The sequence below is a fragment of the Manis pentadactyla genome, chromosome 1 (genome assembly GCF_030020395.1).
Source record: "Manis pentadactyla isolate mManPen7 chromosome 1, mManPen7.hap1, whole genome shotgun sequence".
Classification (NCBI taxonomy): domain Eukaryota; kingdom Metazoa; phylum Chordata; class Mammalia; order Pholidota; family Manidae; genus Manis; species Manis pentadactyla.
In genome coordinates, this window is record NC_080019.1 from 100079352 (window position 1) to 100101887 (window position 22536).

A 22536-nucleotide genomic window follows, 5' to 3' on the forward strand; every position below is an offset into this window, starting at 1 on the left:
CTGGTGCTGAGTGTGTGTTATGAGGTTCAGAGTGCATATGGTATCATTAAACAAATGTTTACTGAGCAACTATTGTAGGATAAGGTAGTGAGGGGTAGAAAATTTAACAAGATGTGATGCATTTTTTAAAAGGAACTTGCAGTATCCCAAGGGAGGTTTGACTGTAACAGATACCATAAGGGTTTTCTGAGAGATGCAAGCCATTTCTACAAGAGCAGAGAGCTGCCAGGAACAAGGCTGGGCTACAGGAGAACATACAAGACTTCCCTGGAGGGATGACATATGGGCTTGGCCTTGAAGGGGAGATGGAATTTTTGAGTGATGGAGGTGTGTAAGCAGAGGGAGGTGGGCATCCTAGGCCCAGAGAACTGGTTGGTAGCACACAGAAGTTGTGTGTGTAATGTGTGGTGCTTTCTGAAAGCCAGCAAAGCCTTTTGAGGTTGAAAGAGCACCATTTGAATTTTAGGAGATGACCTTGGGGGAAAACATGAGACAAACAGACTAGTTAGACAGTTACTGCATTAGCTTAGGCCTGGGAAATGACTGCTTGTTCTTGGTTAGCAACTGAGGAACCAAAAATGATGGAGTCATGAGGAAAAAACTGTGAAGAAAGACCTGGGTGGGTGCTAAGGGAGAATTAAGACAGAACCAAAAACAGTAGGATGATTGGTAGAATATTGAGACTATTAACAAACTAGAGAGCAGGAAAGGATGCTGGTAAGTCCTTGGAATCAAAGTTTGCTCCTCTTCTAGTTGTTTTTCTTTCTTCCTATCCTTCCTTCCTCTGTTACACGCACCCTTGGCTTTATGCCTAGCTTTGTGCAGTGTAAAGTAATGCAGGGAAAAGAAAAACTTGGAAAGGACATCCCCTTGCCCTTGAAATGCTCACCATATAGTTAGGGGAATAGGATCTAACAATGCTTATGAAATAATTAGCACACAGTTAAAGATAATATAACTGCTGTGTGAATGCAAAAAAGAAAATGATGGGTTGAGAACCTCTGTCCTGCAGAAGCTAAATGTAGAAGCAGTATGCAAAGTGTAATCTAATTTTGTTATGCATTGAGTAATAAATTGGGTCAAGCTCACTGGTTCTGGTTCCAGTTTACTATTATCAGATTTCTGTTTCTCATATTCTTGAAGATGTTAGCATGTCTCCATGTGTTGTTACCCTCATATTCAGAGATCAGAGGAATATTAAATAAATTCACGACAAGTTATTCCTGCCCTTTTGTTATTTATGGAGATTTTTTTCCCCTAGGAATTACTTTGCAGATGCTTCTTTTTGAAAGCATTACTACATTTCATAAATATTTTGAATTATGTTGAATGAATGGAGTGACTTCTTAAATTAACTTAATCCCAATTTTCAAATACAGCATTCCTAGATAAGTGAAGCCTTCAAGTGATTTTAGGGTTGGATTTGTTGTAATAAAGTTTTAGCATAAGATTTAAGCTTTGGATTTCACATCTGTGAGCTCTGAGCTAGAATACTTACACCCCCACCTCACCTCCATCTTTAAAGGCCCTGTGACTTCATTAGAGATGATAAGAATTCACATTATTCAAAACTCTTAACAGAATCCAAAATGGGCTGGTTATTTTGCTCTTCCCTTTTAATAGCGCCCATGGATAAATACTGGTATCTTTTGTTGCCATCTGTTTTTTAGTTTTTAGGTCTATTTTTATGTCCTGTTTCTATTCTGTTAAAAATTCTATTTATAAAAAAGTACATATAGTTGGCAGTATGAGATTTTTTTGCATCTTCTTGTATTTGATGAGACAAACTACTAGATCCTTTTGGAAGACATAGTGATTTGTGAAATTTAAAAATGAAAACCAGTAGCCACGGGAAGACAGCAGCCTCTGGATGGTAGACGCCTCATTGCTCCTTTGAAGGTGGCCAGGGCCACTTGATAGGAAATTACCCACTTTATCTAATCTTTTAATACTGACTCAGGGCAGCCACAGACTTCAGAACAGGTATCGTCTATGTAGGAGTAGATAGCGATCCTTGTGGCGCACTTGAAGGCATTTTTTACCACCTATTTATACTCTTTTGGGTCTCTGTTCTCTAATTAAAATTGGTGTTTTGAAAAAAGAGAACTTGAGTTCTGAATACAGTAATAAATTGTATCCTTGCCTCAGATGGTATTAAAATGACTACAGACTTGAAATTTCCCTGCCTCTAGAAACTTAATTTGGTATTTTCTGTTACCAAGTAGTGGTTTGCAGAGGCACAGACTGTAAGATTGATTGAGGCAGCCATCTCTTCTGGTGCATCTCATCTTACATCTAATTATCTGATCATCTGAATCGCAAATACAGTAGTTAAAGGGTGTCTGTTTAAAGGGCAGCCACAAAATGTAAATACTAAAAAGGATCTCTCTGGTATTTAAGAAGCAGACATGGAGATGTATAATGGCCATTATGTTATTAATGGTATTAGGTCAGCAGGTCACATAAAAATGTGGTTACATCGTTCTATCACTAAAATGTGAAGATAATTTTGAAGTCTGTACTAGGCTTGTTTTGACAATTAATGTCAATTAGTATTCTAGACCACATAAGAGCAAAACTCTTAAAAGGCTCCCTCTTTCATGAATGTACTGTCAAATTGACTTCATCATTTAAATAGGACTGTAGTCACAGTAGATGATGAGTTGATATTTATACAAAGCATAGCCTTAATTAAAATATTATGAGCAATTAAACCCAGTGTTCACGGAATTATTGTACATTTCTATGTACTAGAGTAAAAACATTGCATAGGACTGTTAAGCTTTTTGTATGAATCTAATTAAGTCTGACAGGCTTTGGGCTTTTCTCCCCCTTATTTTTAGAAGTGCTGAAGATGAATGTACTTGCATCTGGAAAACTTCAAACAGTTTTGATCAGCAATTCAGGTCTGATTTAAAATGTGTGTTTTGAGATGCTCTCTTAAATACAGAGCTGATAGACACGCAGCACAAAGCTTCTGGTAGCAAGAAGGCAAATATGCAAGGAGAACAGCTAAGACTGGAGTCACCAGTGGCTATTGTTTTTGTCACAATTTCATGTCGATCGCTGCTGCAGTGGGCAGGTCTTTGTAAACCTGGCTCTGGTTAATGAAAAGGTGAAGTCACACTGCTGTTTCCAGAAGGCAATTAAGAAGGAGATATTTCTCCTCACCCTTACACTTCTGTAACCTACAGGGACAGAGGCACTGTAAGCAAATCCGAGTCCCAGTGACTTCTTGTGTTTCATCAGTGAGGGAATGGCATTCCCCTGCAATCAGTGAATTTCGACATTGAGGGTATTTTCAGTGTTCTTGTTCCACTGTTGATTCTCTACGATTTCATTAAGGGTCAGCCCTGAGAGGAAGCAAGAAATTTCACAATCTAACTTCTATGGTTCAAAAGTAATAACAATAACAATTTTATTCAGCACCAATCAGTTAGGTTATTCCCATGCCTATTTTTATGTAAACTTTACCCTAAATCTGAAGCAGATACTATTTCCAATTTACTGATGAGGAAACTGAGGACCGGAACATTATGTCCTTCTCAAAGGTACGTAACTACAAAGTGCTAGTGCTACTAAAACATGAGATAAACCATATAACGTGATGCTGAATATCAAATGAGAAAAAAATTAAGTGAAAATATAACAAAACAATATGAATATAATATGGAAATACATATAATACAAAAATAAGTGAATATATATATTTATATATATACTGTATATATGTACACATTCACATGTATGCCCACACAGACATTTGTACATAAGTGCAGTTGAAGGGAACCAGAGTTGAACAGACTAGATGGCTGACAGAGGTTATTTGAGGTGGCTGGGCAGGGGAAAGGAAAAGTAGGATGATATTTTCAAAATTTTTTCAGTAATTCCTTATGTTGTTTAAATCTTCAATTCATGCGTTGTTTGGGTAATTAAACTTTAAGGATAAACAAAGGACTTTTGGTGCTAAAGGGAACATTAGAAAACGAAAACATTAAAAATGGTGGCAGCTCTGATTTCAGCTAGGGCTGTCTGACTCCAACATTTGTACGTTACTCAACTATGTGACCTTTTAAAATACGTGATTAGTGTTTTAAAAACCCCATGACAGGGGGTGGGAATTTCCTGACCTCCCCTTAGTCCTTACGAAAACTTGCCTGTACATAGCTGACTTGGGGGTACATCAGAATTCCATCCTTAATCTGTTTAATCCAATCAATATATATTGAGTACTTATGATGTACCAGTTGCACTATGAAGCCCAGAGGAGGTTGCAGAGATGAACACGACACTGGCTCTGCCCTTCAGGTGTTTACAGCAACAAGAACAGACAAACTAATGCCAAACAGTTGACAGAGGAAGTGTTACACACGTGGCAGTGGGAGAAACAGTGCCCAGGGCATTCAGGAAGGGATAGTTATAAGGCCAGGGCTCGCATAATAATTTATTGGGTACCTCGGTTGATGCCTAGGAACTGGGCCTGATGAAACATACTAAGATGTGGCCCCTGTCCTCAAAGGCTCTGTATTGTTGTAGGAAAGGGAACATTAAAACATGAGAAAATAATGAAGAACAAGAAAGCTAGGAATAGTATGTAATTGATGACTAAGTAATATAAGTTAGGTCTTAAGTAAAATAGGAATTCAGAAGAGGAAGTGATCACTGCAGGTAAGAATTGTGGAAGGTTTCGTCAGGATATACATTACACTACCAGTATTTTTTCTGCTTGGCAGTTACTCTATCAAGAATGGTGGCCAGGAATCCTAGTTTGCATTTTGAAATTGACCTTTATTCTCTGACCCTTCAGAATGAAGGAGACCCTTCATCCTCTGACCCTTGTTAAAAAAAAGAACCGAATAACAATTAAATCCATTTACAGCTGAGACATTTAAGTAATATAATTATATATATCTATATCTATCTATATATATACACACACATAATCAGGCATCACACATGTCTGTCTCTCCTACCTTCTTCCCTTGCTTCTTTGATCTTCCTATCTGCCACACCTTCCTCCCTTCCTTCTGTTTTTCTGCTGGTATTTCTAAGACATTAGGCATAGAATCAGGCACACTTGGTTAAAAAAAATTCTACTCTAATGAACAGGGGAATAGAACTGTAGAGCTGGCTGTTTAGGGAGTTCCCTGTAGAAGACATTACACCTGTGTTCTTAATCCTTCCAGTAGTACTGTGCTCATATATCTAAAGTACTAGAACAGAGATAGAACATACTAGATTCTTAGTAAGTATTGGTTCTCTTCTCCACCCTCTTTCCCCACAAACGTTTAGTGATCCATTCCAGGAAGAAGAGGGAAAAATCCATGTGGGAGGGACTATAAGAAATAATCTGATACTGAGAGTTGCATATTTGGAAGAAGTTTGATTTCCAGTAGTCATTGCTTGGCAATATCTTGATAGTATAGTGACTGGGTCAATTATTATTGAGCAACTCTGAACTTCTTAGAGGGAAGATAACAGTGCAAGCATATTAAAAAATACATATGCATCTAGAGAAAACCACATATGTTGTTAAGTAACTGGGATAGTTATTTTTGGAAAAGATGTCTCTATCATGTCAAATTTTTTCTCTTTTTTTGTTTTTAATAATTTTGAAACAGATAAAAATCGTCCATAGCCAGTCTGACTCAGACATACTTAAAGACTGAACTCAAGACTCAGCCCTTCCATGCATGTTTTTTTTTTTTTTTTTTTTGTTAGGGCATCTCTCATTTTTATTGATCAAATGGTTGTTAACAACAATAAAATTCTGTATAGGGGAGTCAATGCTCAATGCACAATCATTAATCCACCCCAAGCCTAATTTTCGTCAGTCTCCAATCTTCTGAAGCATAACGAACAAGTTCTTACATGGAGAACAAATTCTTACATAGTGAATAAGTTACATGGTGAACAGTACAAGGGCAGTCATCACAGAAACTTTTGGTTTTGCTCATGCATTATGAACTATAAACAGTCAGTTCAAATATGAATACACATTTGATTTTTATACTTGATTTATATGTGGATACCACGTTTCTCTCTTTATTATTTTTAATAAGATGCTGAAGTGGTAGGTAGATACAACATAAAGGTAGAAAACATAGTTTAGTGTTGTAAGAGAGCAAATGTACCATGCATGTTTTTTTAAAATGATAATTTTTAAATTATGTAAGTATCCACTCTCACCATAGAAAACCCATAAAATAAATAAAGGAAGTATAAAAACCAAACAAAAGGAAGTAATTCTATCATCCAGATAAAATAATTGTTCGTATTTGGTTTGGAGTTTTTCTAGTCTTCTTATGCTTTTCTATAATATAGGTACTGCATATATTTGTTTGGGATCATAATTTTTGAATTTGATTCTGTAGTATTTTAGTGTGACCCAGTTTATCATCATTACTCTCTTAAACGATAGTCCTGAGGTGGCCACAGAGAAGTGGTTTGTCTTTGAACCTGACCTAACATTCGGTGCCACAGCTTCCCTGTCCTCTCTTGACATCCTCCAGAGCGTCGAAGGCCAGAGCATGGCCCCGGAGGAGCTTCTGCTCTGTGCCTGGGCGGGGCAGAATGTGGGAGCAGTTGCTCAATCTGGGAATGGATCATGGCAGCTGGCTGGTGTGTGCCAGATATGTGCAGAATAATGTGAATTTAAAGACTAATCAAAATGATCTTTATTTTCAGGAAACAATATACCGAGAGGTACACTTGTATAGATTAAGTCTTGGAGTTAGTGGTGGGGTCATGCTGTTTGTCCAGTCATGGGAGTTGAATAGGGAGTGGGTACTAATGAATGATTGTTGAATTTTGCAAATAATCTCTGTTATGCAGAGCCTCTCATACTAGTCCTCATATTTTGAAACCTAAGCAAATGCATGACTGTCAAATTTTTCCTTGCTCTTTGTAGAACATGCTTTCTTTGGAATAGTCCTTTTGATATACTGCTACTGCTTTCTCCTTAATTCAACATTTTATCTCATTTATAATCCAATAAACTGGGAACTTGATGTGAGAAGTTGCCAGTTTTATTATTCTAATGATCTTTAGAGGCAGGGTTCAGAATTGTAGCAGCAGTTCCTGAGACTCTGAGATGGGATAGACTCATTGAGCAGTAGTTCTCACCTTTGACACCTGTCTGGTTCTGGAGATGAGCAGATCCTTGTCACAAATGGAGAATCTCTGGGGACTTTGAGGTATGAATGTAGATCGTTTCTAGACATGTGTCAATAAAATGTATATTTCGTTATTGCAAATTGCGCAACATTGTGAGTCTGCTACTATAGACAAAACTGAATCTGGTTTTTGACCTTTTTAGAGTAAAAATACAAAATCTAAATTTATAGACATTAGCTAGTTCTTTTATGAGCAAAGGAAAAGATATGTGTGCTACTGACTGGGTTGATTTCCAGTAGATCACCAGGTTTGTAGTTCTCAAACTGCAGCATGCATAAGAATCACTTGGAGGGCTGGTTAAAACAGATTACAGGCTTCTACTTCCAGAGTTTTTGATTTATTATATCTAGGTGGGACCTACGAATTTGCATTTCAAGCAAGCCAGGAGTAGTTGTTACAGCTGGTCCTGAGATCACACTATGAGAACAGACCTAAGAGATTTCCTTACTGGATGAATCAATTACTGATCCTTAAAGATGTAAATTTGAAAAAAAAATGTCCATTGGAAGATGTATTCTCTTTTGGAAAAATCATGATTCTTTGGAAGATTAAGAAATCTGCTGTGTTTAAGTGTTTTCAAGGAAGGAGACAATAATTTTCCTTATCACCTACTTAAATAGTTTTTCAGTGGAAAAATTCATCTATTATAAATAAAGACTTTACTTGAAACTTCATATTTGTCTTAGACTTTTTGGCTGTGGAAAGGTGGCATTATATGGTAACTGAAGACCATTATCAGTCTTCTCTATTTACTCCCACCCTGTATTCCCGGTCTAAGTAATATAGTGCTTTAGTTCCCTGATACTGACCTTAATTTAATTTTGATAAGCCAAGGATGTTGAATAGTAAGTCCAATTATCTTTGATGAGAGATGGCTGAAGTTTTTTAGCCTGTACAAGGAAGATTTAACAGGAAGACATCTAAGTTCCTGGAAGGAAGTTTATCTGACCGAGACATGACAGGTAGAAGTGACCTCAAAGAAGCATGCCTCTTTCGAGTAAAGCTTCTGCTCAAAGATTTATTTTGATACACTTGGGTGTCATTTGTTAGTGAATTTATGCCCATGTAACACCTAGCCTATGGAATGGAATAGTTGTGCAACTTTTCCTTGGACATTGGGTGTAAATCCCAGTTTTTATGTAGCCTTAGATTTATAAAATCTGGGGTGCTCTCTTAAAGAGAACAAATATATCTTGTTTTTGTAAATTTTACAAAAACATATGCTAATGTGACAAGATTATTTAACTTCTTCCACAACAAAAAGCAGCCCATGCTAGTGAGGGGCCCTGATGGTTACATTTTGTTAACGTCAAGGACAACCCACTTCTGACTCTGTTCTAGGTCCCTGACACAACTGCTGATGCATTATATTTGCTCAAGGAAATTTTGTGGAGTGCATTCATGAATTCTTCACCACTTATCTTCAAAGTAGGGTGATATCTGTTATTTTTGAACTATTGATGTCACTATCTATGAGTTGATGTTGAACATATATTAACATTAAGATTTTTTTTTGGATAAACACAGGATCTAAATCAATGGTGTTTTTCCTTTTAATGTAGAATCAATAACATATGCATAAGGGGTCTCTCCTCATAAGCTAAGGAAATGAGCAGTGAAGACAAAATGGAGATGAATGGCTTAGGCCAAGAAGGTGTCAGCTGGGTAGATGTGACAAATAGTACACAAGCCTGATTAGGTCAGAATTCTGAAGATTTCATTGTTCTATATTATGATTTTTAGAGGAGACAGGGCTGGGAGGTTTTGAATGGTGGTTCATTTACACTAGTGAAGTCCTTAAAGAGGATGATTTTAGTGGAGCTTTGGTTCAGAACAGTGGGTGTGGGAGGCCAGCCCTCCCACCCGGGTGAGGATGGACCAGTGCAGAGAACACGTGCTGAGTCTGGAGAGCAGAGTGGTCAGAGCTGTTTCTCCTTTGCTTTCCAGTATGTGTGGTCAAGTGAAGACTCACCAGTGTTTCTGCTCTGAAAGGCCAGTGAAGTAAGTGAGGAATACATAGTTGCAGTTTTCTCTTGATTAAGGTCAATGTGTTGGCTTAGATTTTTCCAGATATTCTTAAAGAAAATATAATAAAAGTAGAGAATTAAAGGGGCAAGCAAAACAATTTAAAGGTAGTCATAAACATTGAAAAGGTTTTTCATAATGATTTGATTTGGAGCTGTGAGGGGATCATTTAAAAAGAGGGAGGACCACATTATTAGCCCATTATATTCCTGATCAATATAGACCACCCAATCCTTTTAAATAGTTTATGCATAATAGCTAATACATTGCCCAGGGAAAACAAAGTATCATTTATAATTGCTATTTGAATATTTTATGTAAAAGCTAATCTTCTGAAGACTTAGAAAAATCATTTTAGATTAAAATAAGAAATAAAGATTTGCATTTATAAGAAATTAATGATAGTTCTGAAATTGAAGAACCACTTAGTGCTGGGAGAAATAAATACAAATTGTAACATCTATCTGATGGAGTTTTGTTTAGATTGCTTCTGGTGATAAACCATCTATAATAATATAAATCAAGGGCTGGTGTTTGCCATAAATTTGCAATGTTTAGCATAATTTTCGTTTGCATTTCATACTAAAGTGACACCAAGAAATATGAGATTAATAGTTAGTTATTAAGTGAAAATGACTTTCATGTCTGTAGTCATTTTTAGAAACAGTTATGTGTAATTCATTTAGGGAGCAGAGAAAATTAATTTGCAGCTGTGGTGGGATCTAGCACATTAAAACAAAGAGGGAAGTGGCAGATAAGAAACTTTTGCAACATACGGGTGGATTCATTTTTAACCCCTCATTTTGATTTCTGTCTAACTTCTCAATAACTTACAGTACCTTTCAGGTGATTGCACTTTGTTAACTATGGGACATTATATTAATAGCTTAAGGGACAAGAAAGTTGGTACCTGTTCTCAAATTATGTCATACTATGGGAGAGCACAATCTTACCCATATATCTAGGGAGTTGAGGGTCAGATGGCAGCACTGGCAGTGTGGTGCCTTTTTATTATTTTTAATTAGTGTTTTCATTAGAAAGTGCCATATTAGATTCTGATTTTTTGAAAAATGACACATTATCTACTTTTTTTTCACTGCAGTACAAATTGGCCGTGATGTTAAATTCTATAAATAATTTTCCTTTGGGAAATCAAGTCTCAGACTTATGAGCTTAAAAAATACGCAGCTAATATTTCCAAAGCATTTACCACGTTTCAGACACTATTCTAAATGCTTTACATGTATTAACTCACATGTGGAAGCCCTTTTTAGGAAAAGTCATGCATTCACTCATGCATTGAACACCGTCTCTGTGCCAGCTATTGAATTAGGTTGGAAGCACTAATGTTTTAGAGGAAGGTGGAGGGAAAATATAGTATTTAAGAGTTTATAAAAAATAAGTCTGACTTCTGGACAATATGGTATTATAAATTCATATTTGAGACCTGTCTGCTCAAAGTATCTATCAAAGCTAGATAAAATAATTTGAAAGCATATTAATAATAATAATTATAAACAGTATTATGTGAAAATTTAAAATTAGACCTCTAGGTGGATCAGAGATGATGCAGAAATGCCAAACAGTGGTGAGCTGAGGTACAGTGTTAGCTTGCTGGGGTCTGGGTCTGGAAGCAGTCAGAGGTAGTTTAGGGGCTTAAGAGGCTAGGGGAGAATAATAGTGCCCCCAAAGCCAGACTCACAACATGAAATTAGAAACTGTCACTTCTCAGTGGTACCTCAAGCCCCCTCACCTCTCCAGGATGTCTGGGACACTGATTTCCAGGAAGCTGAGTATTTAGCACTGGAAGCACAGAATCAGCCCCATGACCAGGCCCTGAGCCAAGCCATCTGCTGCCCTGGTTCATGGGTCTATACTTATATGGGTCTGTTCATATCTCCATTACTTTTAACTATGTTATGTTGTTTACCTTTTTCCCATCTTTACAAGCCACAAGCTGATTCCAAAGTTTCCTAGTCGCTTTCATTTGTTAACTTATTTTACATCAACTTAACACTTAAATCTTCAAACTCTTGCTCTTTCTTTTTGCCGTCACAAGCTAGAACTCTATCCCCGAGAGCTTCAAGGCAGCAGCAAGGATAAGGGCTGGCTGTGCTCTGAGGCATCTTTCCATCTCCTCCAACAGCCCTAGCTTCTCCTGGGCTGGGGAGGGAAGAGAGAAGCTGACTTCTTGCTAGAAAAACTGAGAATTTAGTCACGACTGACTAAATGTGTAAGATAGCAGGATCCAGTCCAATTTACAGATAGATGGTAAACCCTCAAAGACAATAAATAGGACTAGAATTTGATAACCCACAGGGGTGTGTTATGGTTTTTCACTGAAACATAAAAATTTTCTCTATACTCATCTCCATTAAAAAAATAATCAAAATAAGATTAGTCATGTTTACAAAGTAAGTGTAGTATCATTATATTTTCTTAATTATTTGCATAAGTGCTGCAAGAATGGCAATTGGCTGCACAGGCCTTTTGAAATTTACTGTGCTGGAACTTTATAAAGAATCTCAGATTGCTTTGAAAGCCTCTCAAGGCCAGGAAGCTAAGTCAAAAACTTGTCACTAGACTTCATCTGCAGTAAAAATTTGAGTGAATTCCTCTGATCTCAAGGTCCTTAAAAGTACTCTTGATTCCTGGGCCCGCCAAGAAGTGACCTTCCTTATTCACCTGTAAGGCTGGGAACCCTATAAACCAAGTACCAGGGTAGTTTTCCCAAGAGAGCTTTGTAAGCATTGCCTCCGTAAAGTCAACTCTAGTTCCTTTAAATCAGCTCATCATATGTAATTATATGTATCATTTTAAAATATGACATTCTAGTCAAAGCCTGGTTATATAATCAATGTTTCCAATTATGTCCTGTTACAAAGAGGGGAGATTCTTACTGATTTATGCAAATAATCATATTGCCATGAAAATAAGAATACTTAACAAGACTTTCCAAATTCTGGAGGGAATCAGGTAAGGAGAAAAAGATAGATGTTTAAGTGTTTAATTTATGTTTACAAAAGAATAATTTACAAAATTGTTGTAAGTTATAGATAGCTAAAGGGAAGGGGTTCTTTAAAGCCAGTGACAGTATTTCAAACAAAACCTATAATCATCCTTTATCAGTTCATTTAGTAGCATGTCATTAATTCTTATTCTGCTTGATCTTCGATTAGTTGTTTTATGAACCTATCAGCTTCTCCACTAGAATTCATGAAATCCTGACCTAGTTAGGTGGTATGATCTCAAAGTTATTTAAGCAATACCATTGCTACTTATATCCTAGTGTTCATGGCATAGTCCTTTTATTGGGTCTTCAAGAAACTTCCTTTTTGTTGAAGTAAATCACTCTGACCTATAGCTGATTTCAAGAGCTTTCAGGAAAGTATCAGAGTAAAGTAATAATTATCTGTGGCTGACAAAAGACTTATAATAGCTGTAACTAAAGAGCTGATGAGAAGTCATTATAAAAGTAATGCAATTGACAAATAAATTTGGTTGTTTTTATGATATACAATATTTTGAAATAAAAAATGGAGACATAACTGATAACATTTACTGTTGTTTTCTAATACCAAGCAAAATAGTACCAGAACCTTCATGGGCCGTGAGTGCATTGACCCATCTTTAGAAACTTCATACAATTTCTGAATTCTTATATTAATAGTGTTTATCCATACAAACCTCGGGAAGGTTAAGCATTTCTTCTTGTTTGACAATGCTTTTCATGCAATTCAACATACCTAATTAATTTTTAACATCTTTTATTTTACTAGGTAGGTTAACAAATCCTTTGAGATTTTCCAGGGGCCCTCTGGAGAATTTCAAAGTCAGTTCAATCAAGACTTTATTTAGGATTTGATTTTGAGAAAGCAAAATATCAAAATTGTCAAAATGTCAGAAGATTTGAACTCTTGATTAAATAGGATCACAGGTCACTATGAAACATTACTTAGTTTTCTATTCAACAAAGTGACAATGAATGATTGAAAAGTAATTATGAGAACTGACATGATTACAAAAAAACTTAGTTCTTTCTATAGTGAGAAGACTTGGTTCTCTTACGTAGTCAAGAAGACATGATGAAGACAACACAGGAAATTATATGTATTCTAGGCAGATTACTTAAAAGTTTAAAAAACAAAAACAAAAAACCCTTTACCAATCCCTTGTTAAGAACAGACCAATAGCCCAAGAAAACTGTGATTTTAAAAGAAAAAGAAAACCAACTCTGGTTTTACATTCATGTATTATTAATAACACTCAGTAAAAATAAACCCTTATAAATAAGCCCATCCCACCTTGGCTAGCTTTGACTATGTAACATAAAATTCCTTTTCTGCAAATCTTCTACAACTTTCTCTATCCATTCAGGTTTTGTCTTATTCTTTTCTTTCTCATTGTGGAGCAACCAGCCATTTTACCTTAGGACAAAACTACTCTCTTTTTTCTTTTAACAATAACACAATGTACATTTCTTATATATTTGTTATACAAAGTTGTTTCACCCTTACTATTTCTAGTATTTCATTCTCATTTTTTAAAATTATATTCTATTTTTATTATTAGTAACTAATGTACCTCCCTCCACAAATTCATGTGTTGAAGTCATACTTCCCAATGTGAGTGCATTTGTAGATAATGTCTTTATGGGAGTTATTAAGATTAAATGAGGTTATAAAGGTGAGGCCATAGTATGATAGAACTAGTATTTTTTCTAAGAAGAGGAAGAGATACCAGAGACTTACTCTTTATGTGTGCCAACAAAGGGAAGGGTATGTGAAGACATGGTGAGAAGATAATTGTCTGTAAGCCAGGAAGGGAGTTCTCACCAGGAACTTACCTTGTTGGCACCCTGATCTCAGACTTCTAGCCTCCACAACTGTGAGAAAATAAATGTCTGTTATTTAAGCCACCCAGTCTGTGGTATCTTGTTATGACAGCCTGAGATGACTAATACAGGATACTTTTTTTTAACAGAAAATTAAGTAGACAATTGTGAATTGTCTGTCATATACCAGCATTTTGTAGCAGATTAGCAGATTTATGAACATATCTCACAGTTTTAAAAATATGTACTTCTTTATAGTATTTTCAATGTAGCAAAGAGGTCATATTTATTTATAGGCATATTTTAGCCTCTCTGTACCATATAAAAATAAGAAACCAAAAGCACATACACTAACTTTGCTTCATAATGAATGTGTCAACATTTGATTTTATTTAGAAGTGATTTAGCTATTTAATGAATATCTATTATTTAGCATCACTTTAAGGATACAAGTTACCAAAAAATTTTAGAAACTGATTTTAGGAAGATACATTATAAAACACATTACTGAAATAAGGTTTTCAAAGTAATGACTCAATCTGATTAAAAGCAAATTTATTATTTTTATTATTTTAAATATCTAGTTGATATAATATTAATTTACTTGACTAGTAAACCCAGGTAAAATGAAATTTATGCTTTATTATGCTGAATGTTGATAACTGAGAAGGCATACTCATTTTTATTAAACCAATAATAATATTACACTAGTGATACTTGCCAAAGATTTATTTAAGTCAAGATGAGTCTAAAAAACATTTAGGTTAGTTCCTATATGTAGTATAGGACATTTAATTTATGTAATAGCTTATTTATCTCTAAGCCAATTAGAACAGAGCTCTTTTAAGGAATTTTATAAATTGGTAACACCATCCAGACGTAGCAGAACATCCCATATACATAACATACAATAGACATAAGCACACAGACGGATGTAAACAGAGATCTTACAACTTCTGTCCTAAAATTTTAGCCATGCATCAGGTATAACACAGTAACACAAACTTCAGTAGTTTATATAAGATTTGGTTCTTATCTTTGCCCACTTTATATTTTTATCTAATTGTATTTCTGGAAGATGGAAAAAGTCATCTGTTCAATAATGACACTAAAAGCTTTCTACCAATATTTACACGGAAGATTTTTAAGATTTTCTTTTGCTCTCATATATAATCTTATGGAAGTTGTAGACTAAAATTTGAGTGAGAGACTGAAGAAGCATCAATAGCTATCTGGGTGTCTCCAAATTCATCTGAGTAGATAAAATATCCAGACTGTTTTCAGTTAACCCCATTTTCTCCCTTTTCAGCCACAGATTATTGCTTTTGGGGGTCCCTGAGTCCCTTGAAAGTCCCTGATGGGGAGCAAAGGGCCTAAAATTTGAGTGACTTCTGTTCTTTTAAGGGAGTATTTTAGGATAGGTGTGATAGTTTTTATGTTCTTTTCAATTTGATCCTTTTATAGGTACAATAAAGCATTTGCTTAGTATGAAAGCTCTATAAAAATCCCTTAAATACAGAAGTTTTTCTAAATCAAATAATCTATCATCTGGCCATTGATTAGGATTTGTTTAGGTATACCCGTTTGAATATGACTCAAACTGATAACTTATGGATTTTATGATGTTTTATGACTTAGGCATGAACATAATAGGCACAAAAGATGCAACCACCACAATATAAAATTACTCTCAGCTGTAGCTGTAAAGATGGAAACTACATTGTCATAGGCAGTAAGAATGCTTAGTTCCAGTTGTCCAAGAAAAGTGAGCCACCTCTCATCAAAGACCTCTGATTTATGATACCAGGTGGACAACACTGAGATGGGACATCCCAGCATTGTAAAGGCACCGGGAAGAGAGATGGCAAGGACCCTTCTGGGATGAAACTTCCTAAGATTTATGCTAGGCAGCCTCTCTGAGAGTTGGCAAGGTTGGCAGGAAGTTTTGCTTGTGTGCCTCATGTCTCAGCTCCCAACCTAATGATCGGCCCCCTGTGAGCACAAACCTAACATTCTGTGCCCTCTAACAGGCAGAAAACCAGAGAGAGCACTTGTCCCAAGTCAAGGTGTCAGGACACAAAATTGAGACAGAAGGAGAAAATCTGGTTTTATGGGTGACCCACAGCATATTTATGCAAGGTGGAGGCCAGCTCAAACAACAGGCTTGTGGGACCTATGACTGTCCTCTATCCTAGGGTTCTCTTTTTTTATAGTAAGCAACACTTTAGACAGCACAACACAGAAGAGTAGCCCAAAGGACAGTGACAAACAGAACACAGTGGCTATTGCTGGAGGAGGCAAACCAACACTCACAACACCCAAGAACTAGACTAGGTCTAACCAAGACGTTTTCCTGTGTAAGTCTAAATTTTAGAAAATTCCTTTTTGAAAAGCTGAGAGGCTCTCACCACCTTGGCTTAGCCAGACCCCAAGCAGAGATCTGGGAGTGTGACTGGTAAGAAAACATACTTTTGCCAACTTTCTCAGAGATCTGGAGAGCTCAGCTGCAGTCTCCAGAGTGACAAGGGTATCTGACCTTCCCATCCTTGCTGCCAAAACTGTTGGGATAAAAGCATTTTCCTCTACCAACTTAGGTTTGACTGTTTGGAGGCCTGCAAAGTAGTTGACAACAGAAATATTAACAGAAGAGTTTATATTCATGCATGCAGCTAAAGGGAATAGTTTGCCATGCAGCTACATATAATGGTTTATACCCAGCCGAATAGGGGGTGTTCAGGGCTTCTAATGAGGCTTCTTTATACAAATCTGCTTTGAAATGATGTGGTGTCCAAGAGCAGTTGTCCCCCTAACTGGAGCCTTCCCCGGAGGGTGGCTGATGGATGGTGGGAGGAGGCAGTTATAGCCGATGACAATTAAATCTGTGTGTTCATCAGATAGGACAAGTTCAGAGAAGATTTCTGTCTGCATCTGCAGATAAGATGTTTTCACTTTGATATAATCTTTATGCCATTTTAGTTAATTGCTAGTTCTTCACATGGAAACCTTGTGAGGTTGAACATTTAACATTTAGGTGGAGGCAAAGAGTGCACAGATGCACTCTTAGATGTGTGGGACTGGAGGCAGAGAGTTGTTTGAAAAACATATGTAAAGTTGTCAGAATCTCTAAGTCCCTTCCTCCAAACTGTAGAGCTGGACAGATAGACCTGCCCCACTCCCATTCAGGAGAGAGAGAGAGAGGGAGAGAGAAAAGAGGAAAGAGAGGCAAGAGGAGAGAGAGATTGCATTGACTGTTTCCTCTGGAGAACGAGAGCCACAGAAGCTTCAGATGGGCTGCAGACTGGCGCTGCCTAGGGGTGGGTATGGGCAAAAAATAGCAGGGCCCCCTGCCCCTATTTGGTCCCCAAGCACTAACCACAAGGTGTCAGCTTTCCTAGGAAAAAGAGTTTGAATTCTTTTCTAGAAAAACTAAATCGCCCTAGAATTCAGATTTCCATAAACTGACATCCAGGAGCTTCTCAAAAACATGTTCACCCCTAGATCCCTGACAGTGAGCCCACCAATTACAAGCTCTTTCTATCATCCATAGCTCCAGTCAGCTTCTAGTGTCTCATACTTGAATTTAGACAGGCAATGATAAACTGATACTTGAGAAAGACTAAAATATAGAAGAGAGAGGCTAAAAAAAGAAAACCTGAGCTAAAAGGACTCAGAGGAAACAAATATTTCCTAAGAAAATCTAAGAAGAAAAAACTTTATCAGTAATGCAGGTGTTTATGTAAGGGGGCTGACATTGAGTTATTTAAAGTCACGAACAATTAGAGACAACTAATATCTATCAGTAGGATATTGGCTACACCAATTCTATTTTATCCTGATATATCCATGCTCTGGAAAGAAACACAAGGGTTAAAGTAATTCTATATATTTCAAAATGGAAATTTATTCATACCATGTTGTTTGTTAAATTATAAGACAATACTTGTTACACAATTTAAGCAAGTATATAAGTAGAGTGTGATCCCATTTATGCAAAAATATGTGTGCCCCCAAAAGAATTAGATATGAATACACGAGATTATTAGCAGTGGTTACATCTAGGAGCATATTGAGGACAACCTTAATTTTCTATATTTATCCATCATTCAGGTGTTTTTTTTTCACTACCAGCATTTATAGCTTTCCTAGTTATGAAAGGAGACTAAATTTAAAAAAATTGAAATCTACTCAGGACACCTGCAAGATAACCTAGTCACTGACTTTACTTAGCCACATGCATTTGGAAGTCAAAAATGATAATGTTTTCCCAGAACACTCCCTAGCATGAGTTAACCTAAAATGAAAACTCATCTCAAAACTATGTTGCTTATTGATACAGTTCGGCAATAGAATATGTGAAATTCTGAAGTCACATTAACATTTCTTATGTTACGAGAGTAATTACTTGGTGACAATCTGGATTGCAAATGGTTTTCTAGGAACTTTAAGACAGTTTCCTTGTGATGCATAAAATTTGTGCTGTGTCTTTCCGTGTTCACTGGTGCTGCTAGCTGTGGGTCTCTGTGAAAATACAGAAATTCCCGCCAGGACTTCTTTCCTTTGCAGAAACCAGGAAAACTCCAATGAGCAAGTGGGGGATCCCTGGGACTTCGTAGGCAGGTTGAATTGGGCTGGGGCTGTTACTTTTAGTGCCCAGGTGCAAATGTAACCAAAGTCATTGTCACAGGGTAGATCTAGTTGATGTCAGAAAGAGAGTATCACATGCCCCTCTCTAGATCCTGGTTGTGGGAAATGAGGCCAGAAATCAGAATTCTGTAAACCCTCTGTGGCTTCCAGTGCTCTGAGAATAAAATAAAAACTCGTCTGCCTGAAAAGACCTGTCTGCCTTACCAAGCATCTCATTCATTTGAGCCAATTTGGCCTTCTTTCAGATCCTCTGGAAGCCAAGCGTTTTGCCCTTTCGGAGCCTCTGCTTATTCTATTTCTTCTGCCTGAATGGCATTCCCTGGCTCTTCTGTGGCTGGCTTCTCTTCACTCTTTTAGTTCACAGTGTCATGTCTTCAATGAGGCCTTTCCTAATTAATGAATCTTCGCTTCCTCTATTTCAGCCTCCTGATTGCTTCTATTTTAGCACTTCATATTTTGTATTTATTTTAGGTGCTTCTACTTACCCTTTCTTCTAAATAGATTGTCAATGTACAATGAATATGGAACTTCTCTTTTGTGTACCACCTGCAACTGGCACTATCAGACCATGTCCCCTGTCCTTCATGTGTGCACACCTTCCAGGCTTCCAACTGCAGCATTTGCATTTCTTTGCCTAAAGACTTCTGGCTTCTGGCAGCTGACTTTGCCTATTGGTGCTTCTGCATGAAATGTGAAAGAAGGAATAGCTGTCAATCAGTCACTGATAGGAATTAGTATACAAATGCCCAAGCTCCCTCACCTTTTCGGGGGGTTTGTCCTTTAAAGTGTTCTTTGGTTTAATAATGCATTTTTAAAAAATTAAGGTATTATGGTATACAATCTTATGAAGGTTTCACACAAGCAGCATTGTGGTTTCAACATTCACCCATATTATCAAGTCACCCCCACCCCAATCCCATTGCAATCACTGTCTATCAGCGTAGTAAGATGCTATGGAGTCATTACTTGTCTTCTCCGCTCTGTACTGCCTTCCCTGTGACCTACCTATATCATGAGTGCTAATTATAATGCCCTTCAATCCCCTTCTCCCTCCCTCCCCACCCACTCTCCCCACCCCCTCCCTTTGGTGACCACTAGCCCCTTCTTGGAGTCTGTGAGTCTCCCGCTGTTTCGTTCCTTCAGTTTTGCTTCATTGTTACACTCCACAAATGAGTGAAATCATTTGATACTTGTTTTTCTCCGCCTGGCTTATTTCACTGAGCATAATACCCTCTAGCTCCATCCATGTTCTTGAAAATGGTGGGATTTGTTTTCTTCTTATCACTCAATAATATTCCATTGTGTATATGTACCACATCTTCTTTATCCATTCATCTACTGATGGCCACTTAAATCACTTCTACATCTTGGCTATTATAAATAGTGCTGTAATAAACATGTTGTGTGCATATGTCCTTCTGAATCAAGGATCTTGTTTTCTTTGGGTAAATTCCTAGGAGTGGAATTCCTGGGTCAAATGGTATTTCTATTTTTAGTTTTTTGAAGAACCTCCATATTGGTTTCCACAATGGTTGAACTAGCTTACATTACCACCAGCAGTGTAGGAGGGTTCCCCTTTCTCTGCATCCTCATCACATTTCTTGTTTCTTGTCTTTTGGATGTTGGCCATCCTTACTGGTGTGAGGTGATATCTTATTGTGGTTTTAATTTGCATTTCCCTGATAATTAGCAATGTGGAGCATCTTTTCATGTGCCTGTTGGCCATCTGAATTTCTTCCTTGGAGAAGTGTCTGTAAAGATCCTCTGCCCATTTATCAATTGGGTTATTTGTTTTTTTGGGTCTTGAGGTGTGTGAGCTCTTTATATATTTTGGATGTTAACCCCTTATTGGATAAGTTGTTTATGAATATATTCTTTTATACTGTAAGGTGCCTTTCTGTTCTACTGATGGTGTCCTTTGCTGTACAGAAGCTTTTTAGTTTGATGTAGTCCCATTTGTTCATTTTTGCTTTTGTTCCCCTTAATAATGCATCTTTTAATTAACTAACTGTCTTTCTCTGTCTCATTTCACCACTTCCTTACCAGTGTTGCCTGCATCTCCCAAAATAAACTACTCATATTCAAATCCTTCTGTGGTAGAATGCTTCTGTCATATGTAAGCTACAGTGTCTGTTGAATGGGTGGATGGGTAGGTGGGTGGGTGAGCAGAATAATAGATGGAGATAAGATTACAAAATGGAGTTCATGGCTGGATGATGCATAAAGTTTCAAACTATAGAAAGAAAAACCAGGTATAGTGAGTGCATTCTAATTCTAGTTGGTTCACAAGGGGCATGTAAGCCCAGATAAAGGCATAGGTATAGGCAGTTTACAGAGAATCTAATATGGAATTTTTAAAGGTAAGATTTTCTTTAGGCCCATTCATTGTCCGCTTCTTGATTATTTTATGGATGCTTGACTTATGTGCAGCTTTTCCATTTATTATGGAATTTACCAAAAACATTAGAATGTGCCATGGAAATTCATAAAGCTCAATTTTTATTTCACTTTTATTTTATTTTATTCAATTTAGATGAAGTTAGAGGTCCAAATAGTCACCTTTCAGAAACACATCTGGAAATGAGTGTTGGGCTATATATGAAATCTGATAGTGAGACTTAGAGCCACAGAAGAAATGTCACAAAAGGGGCTACAGCCATAGTGGGTGATATAGCTGATTTTAATACAGGAAGCACTGGAGATGTTTCTAATCAGTATTATTATTGTGTTGAAGAAGTTCAAAGCATTATTTAAGGGTCAGCTAGAATCCTTATTCAGAAGTCATTTCTATTTAAAGCAGTTTATGAGCCTAGAGACTAAATGAGACTGAGTTTCCTAGAGGCAAGAGCGTCAGCACCCAAGTGAGGTCAGGGCATAGCATGCAGGTAACTTTGAATGCATGAAAAGTATTAGTGGTTGGACTAACTTGGCTGCTTTTATAATTAGTATTGTTTTCAAATGCAGACAGGCTATTACTGATATCTAGTCCCACACATTTAAAAACTAGAGATACTGTGTCTAAAATACTATATGAGAAAATATTAATATAATGATGACTATTGAAAAATATTTGTGCTTAGACAAGCATTTTGTGTGAACCTGAGCTAAACATGCTCTTGGAAAATACTGTTCAGAAATCATCTCCATGAAAAATTTAACTTCTTTTGATGAAATGGCCTGCTTTTACTCATGGGTGTTGAGAATCATATAGTTCTGTTTCTTTTTACATTTTGGCTACTAAAGAGCTCAGAACGTAATTTGCAGCTCAGTTTTTCTAAGGACTCTTATAGTCATCTTCTAAATTTCTCCTTGCTTTTAAAATCTATTCTGATTTTTCTTGTTCCTGGGCCTGAATTTTTTTTTTCCACATTGACTATTTTTCTCTCTTACGTATTTATGTAAGTCACCACAAGCTTTTGTGGAATATGGAGAAATGAATGATTCATGTATGGAGCATAAACAATTTATATTCTCTCTCTCTTTCCCTTTTTATTTTCAAGGCCATGTTTGTGAAGAGCAGCAACTGCATGTGGTGGCCCTTCCACCCCCGTGGGCCCAGGCATTCACATGCACCGTCAAGCTCTGGAGGCAGGGCTGTGCTGGCCCAAGATGGTGTGTGGGTTATGAAAGAAGGTAAGGCCGCTTCTGCGATTTCCTTTTTATTACTAAAAATCGAAGCTAAAAACCTCAGCTGCATCTAAATATTTCATCTTAAAAATTTTAGAATGTAATTATTTGAGTAAGTAAATGAGTATAAGATATGCTCACCAGGAACTTTCAGAGTTACATATTTTTCTTCGGAGATAAGAAATATTGTTACTTTGGGCCTCATTTCTCTGTGAGGTATTTTGGGTTAG

General features: G+C 36.9%; 1 protein-coding gene across 1 annotated transcript in view; it reads left to right on the forward strand.

Annotated features, from left to right (window-relative positions):
- The window catches only part of LOC118918991 (EGF-like and EMI domain-containing protein 1), a 532060-nt gene that overhangs the window by 38975 nt on the left and 470549 nt on the right, over positions 1–22536 (forward strand). Inside the window, 1 exon segment of the mRNA XM_057488470.1 lies at positions 22180–22312. Within this exon segment, the coding sequence (XP_057344453.1) occupies positions 22180–22312 (133 nt within the window).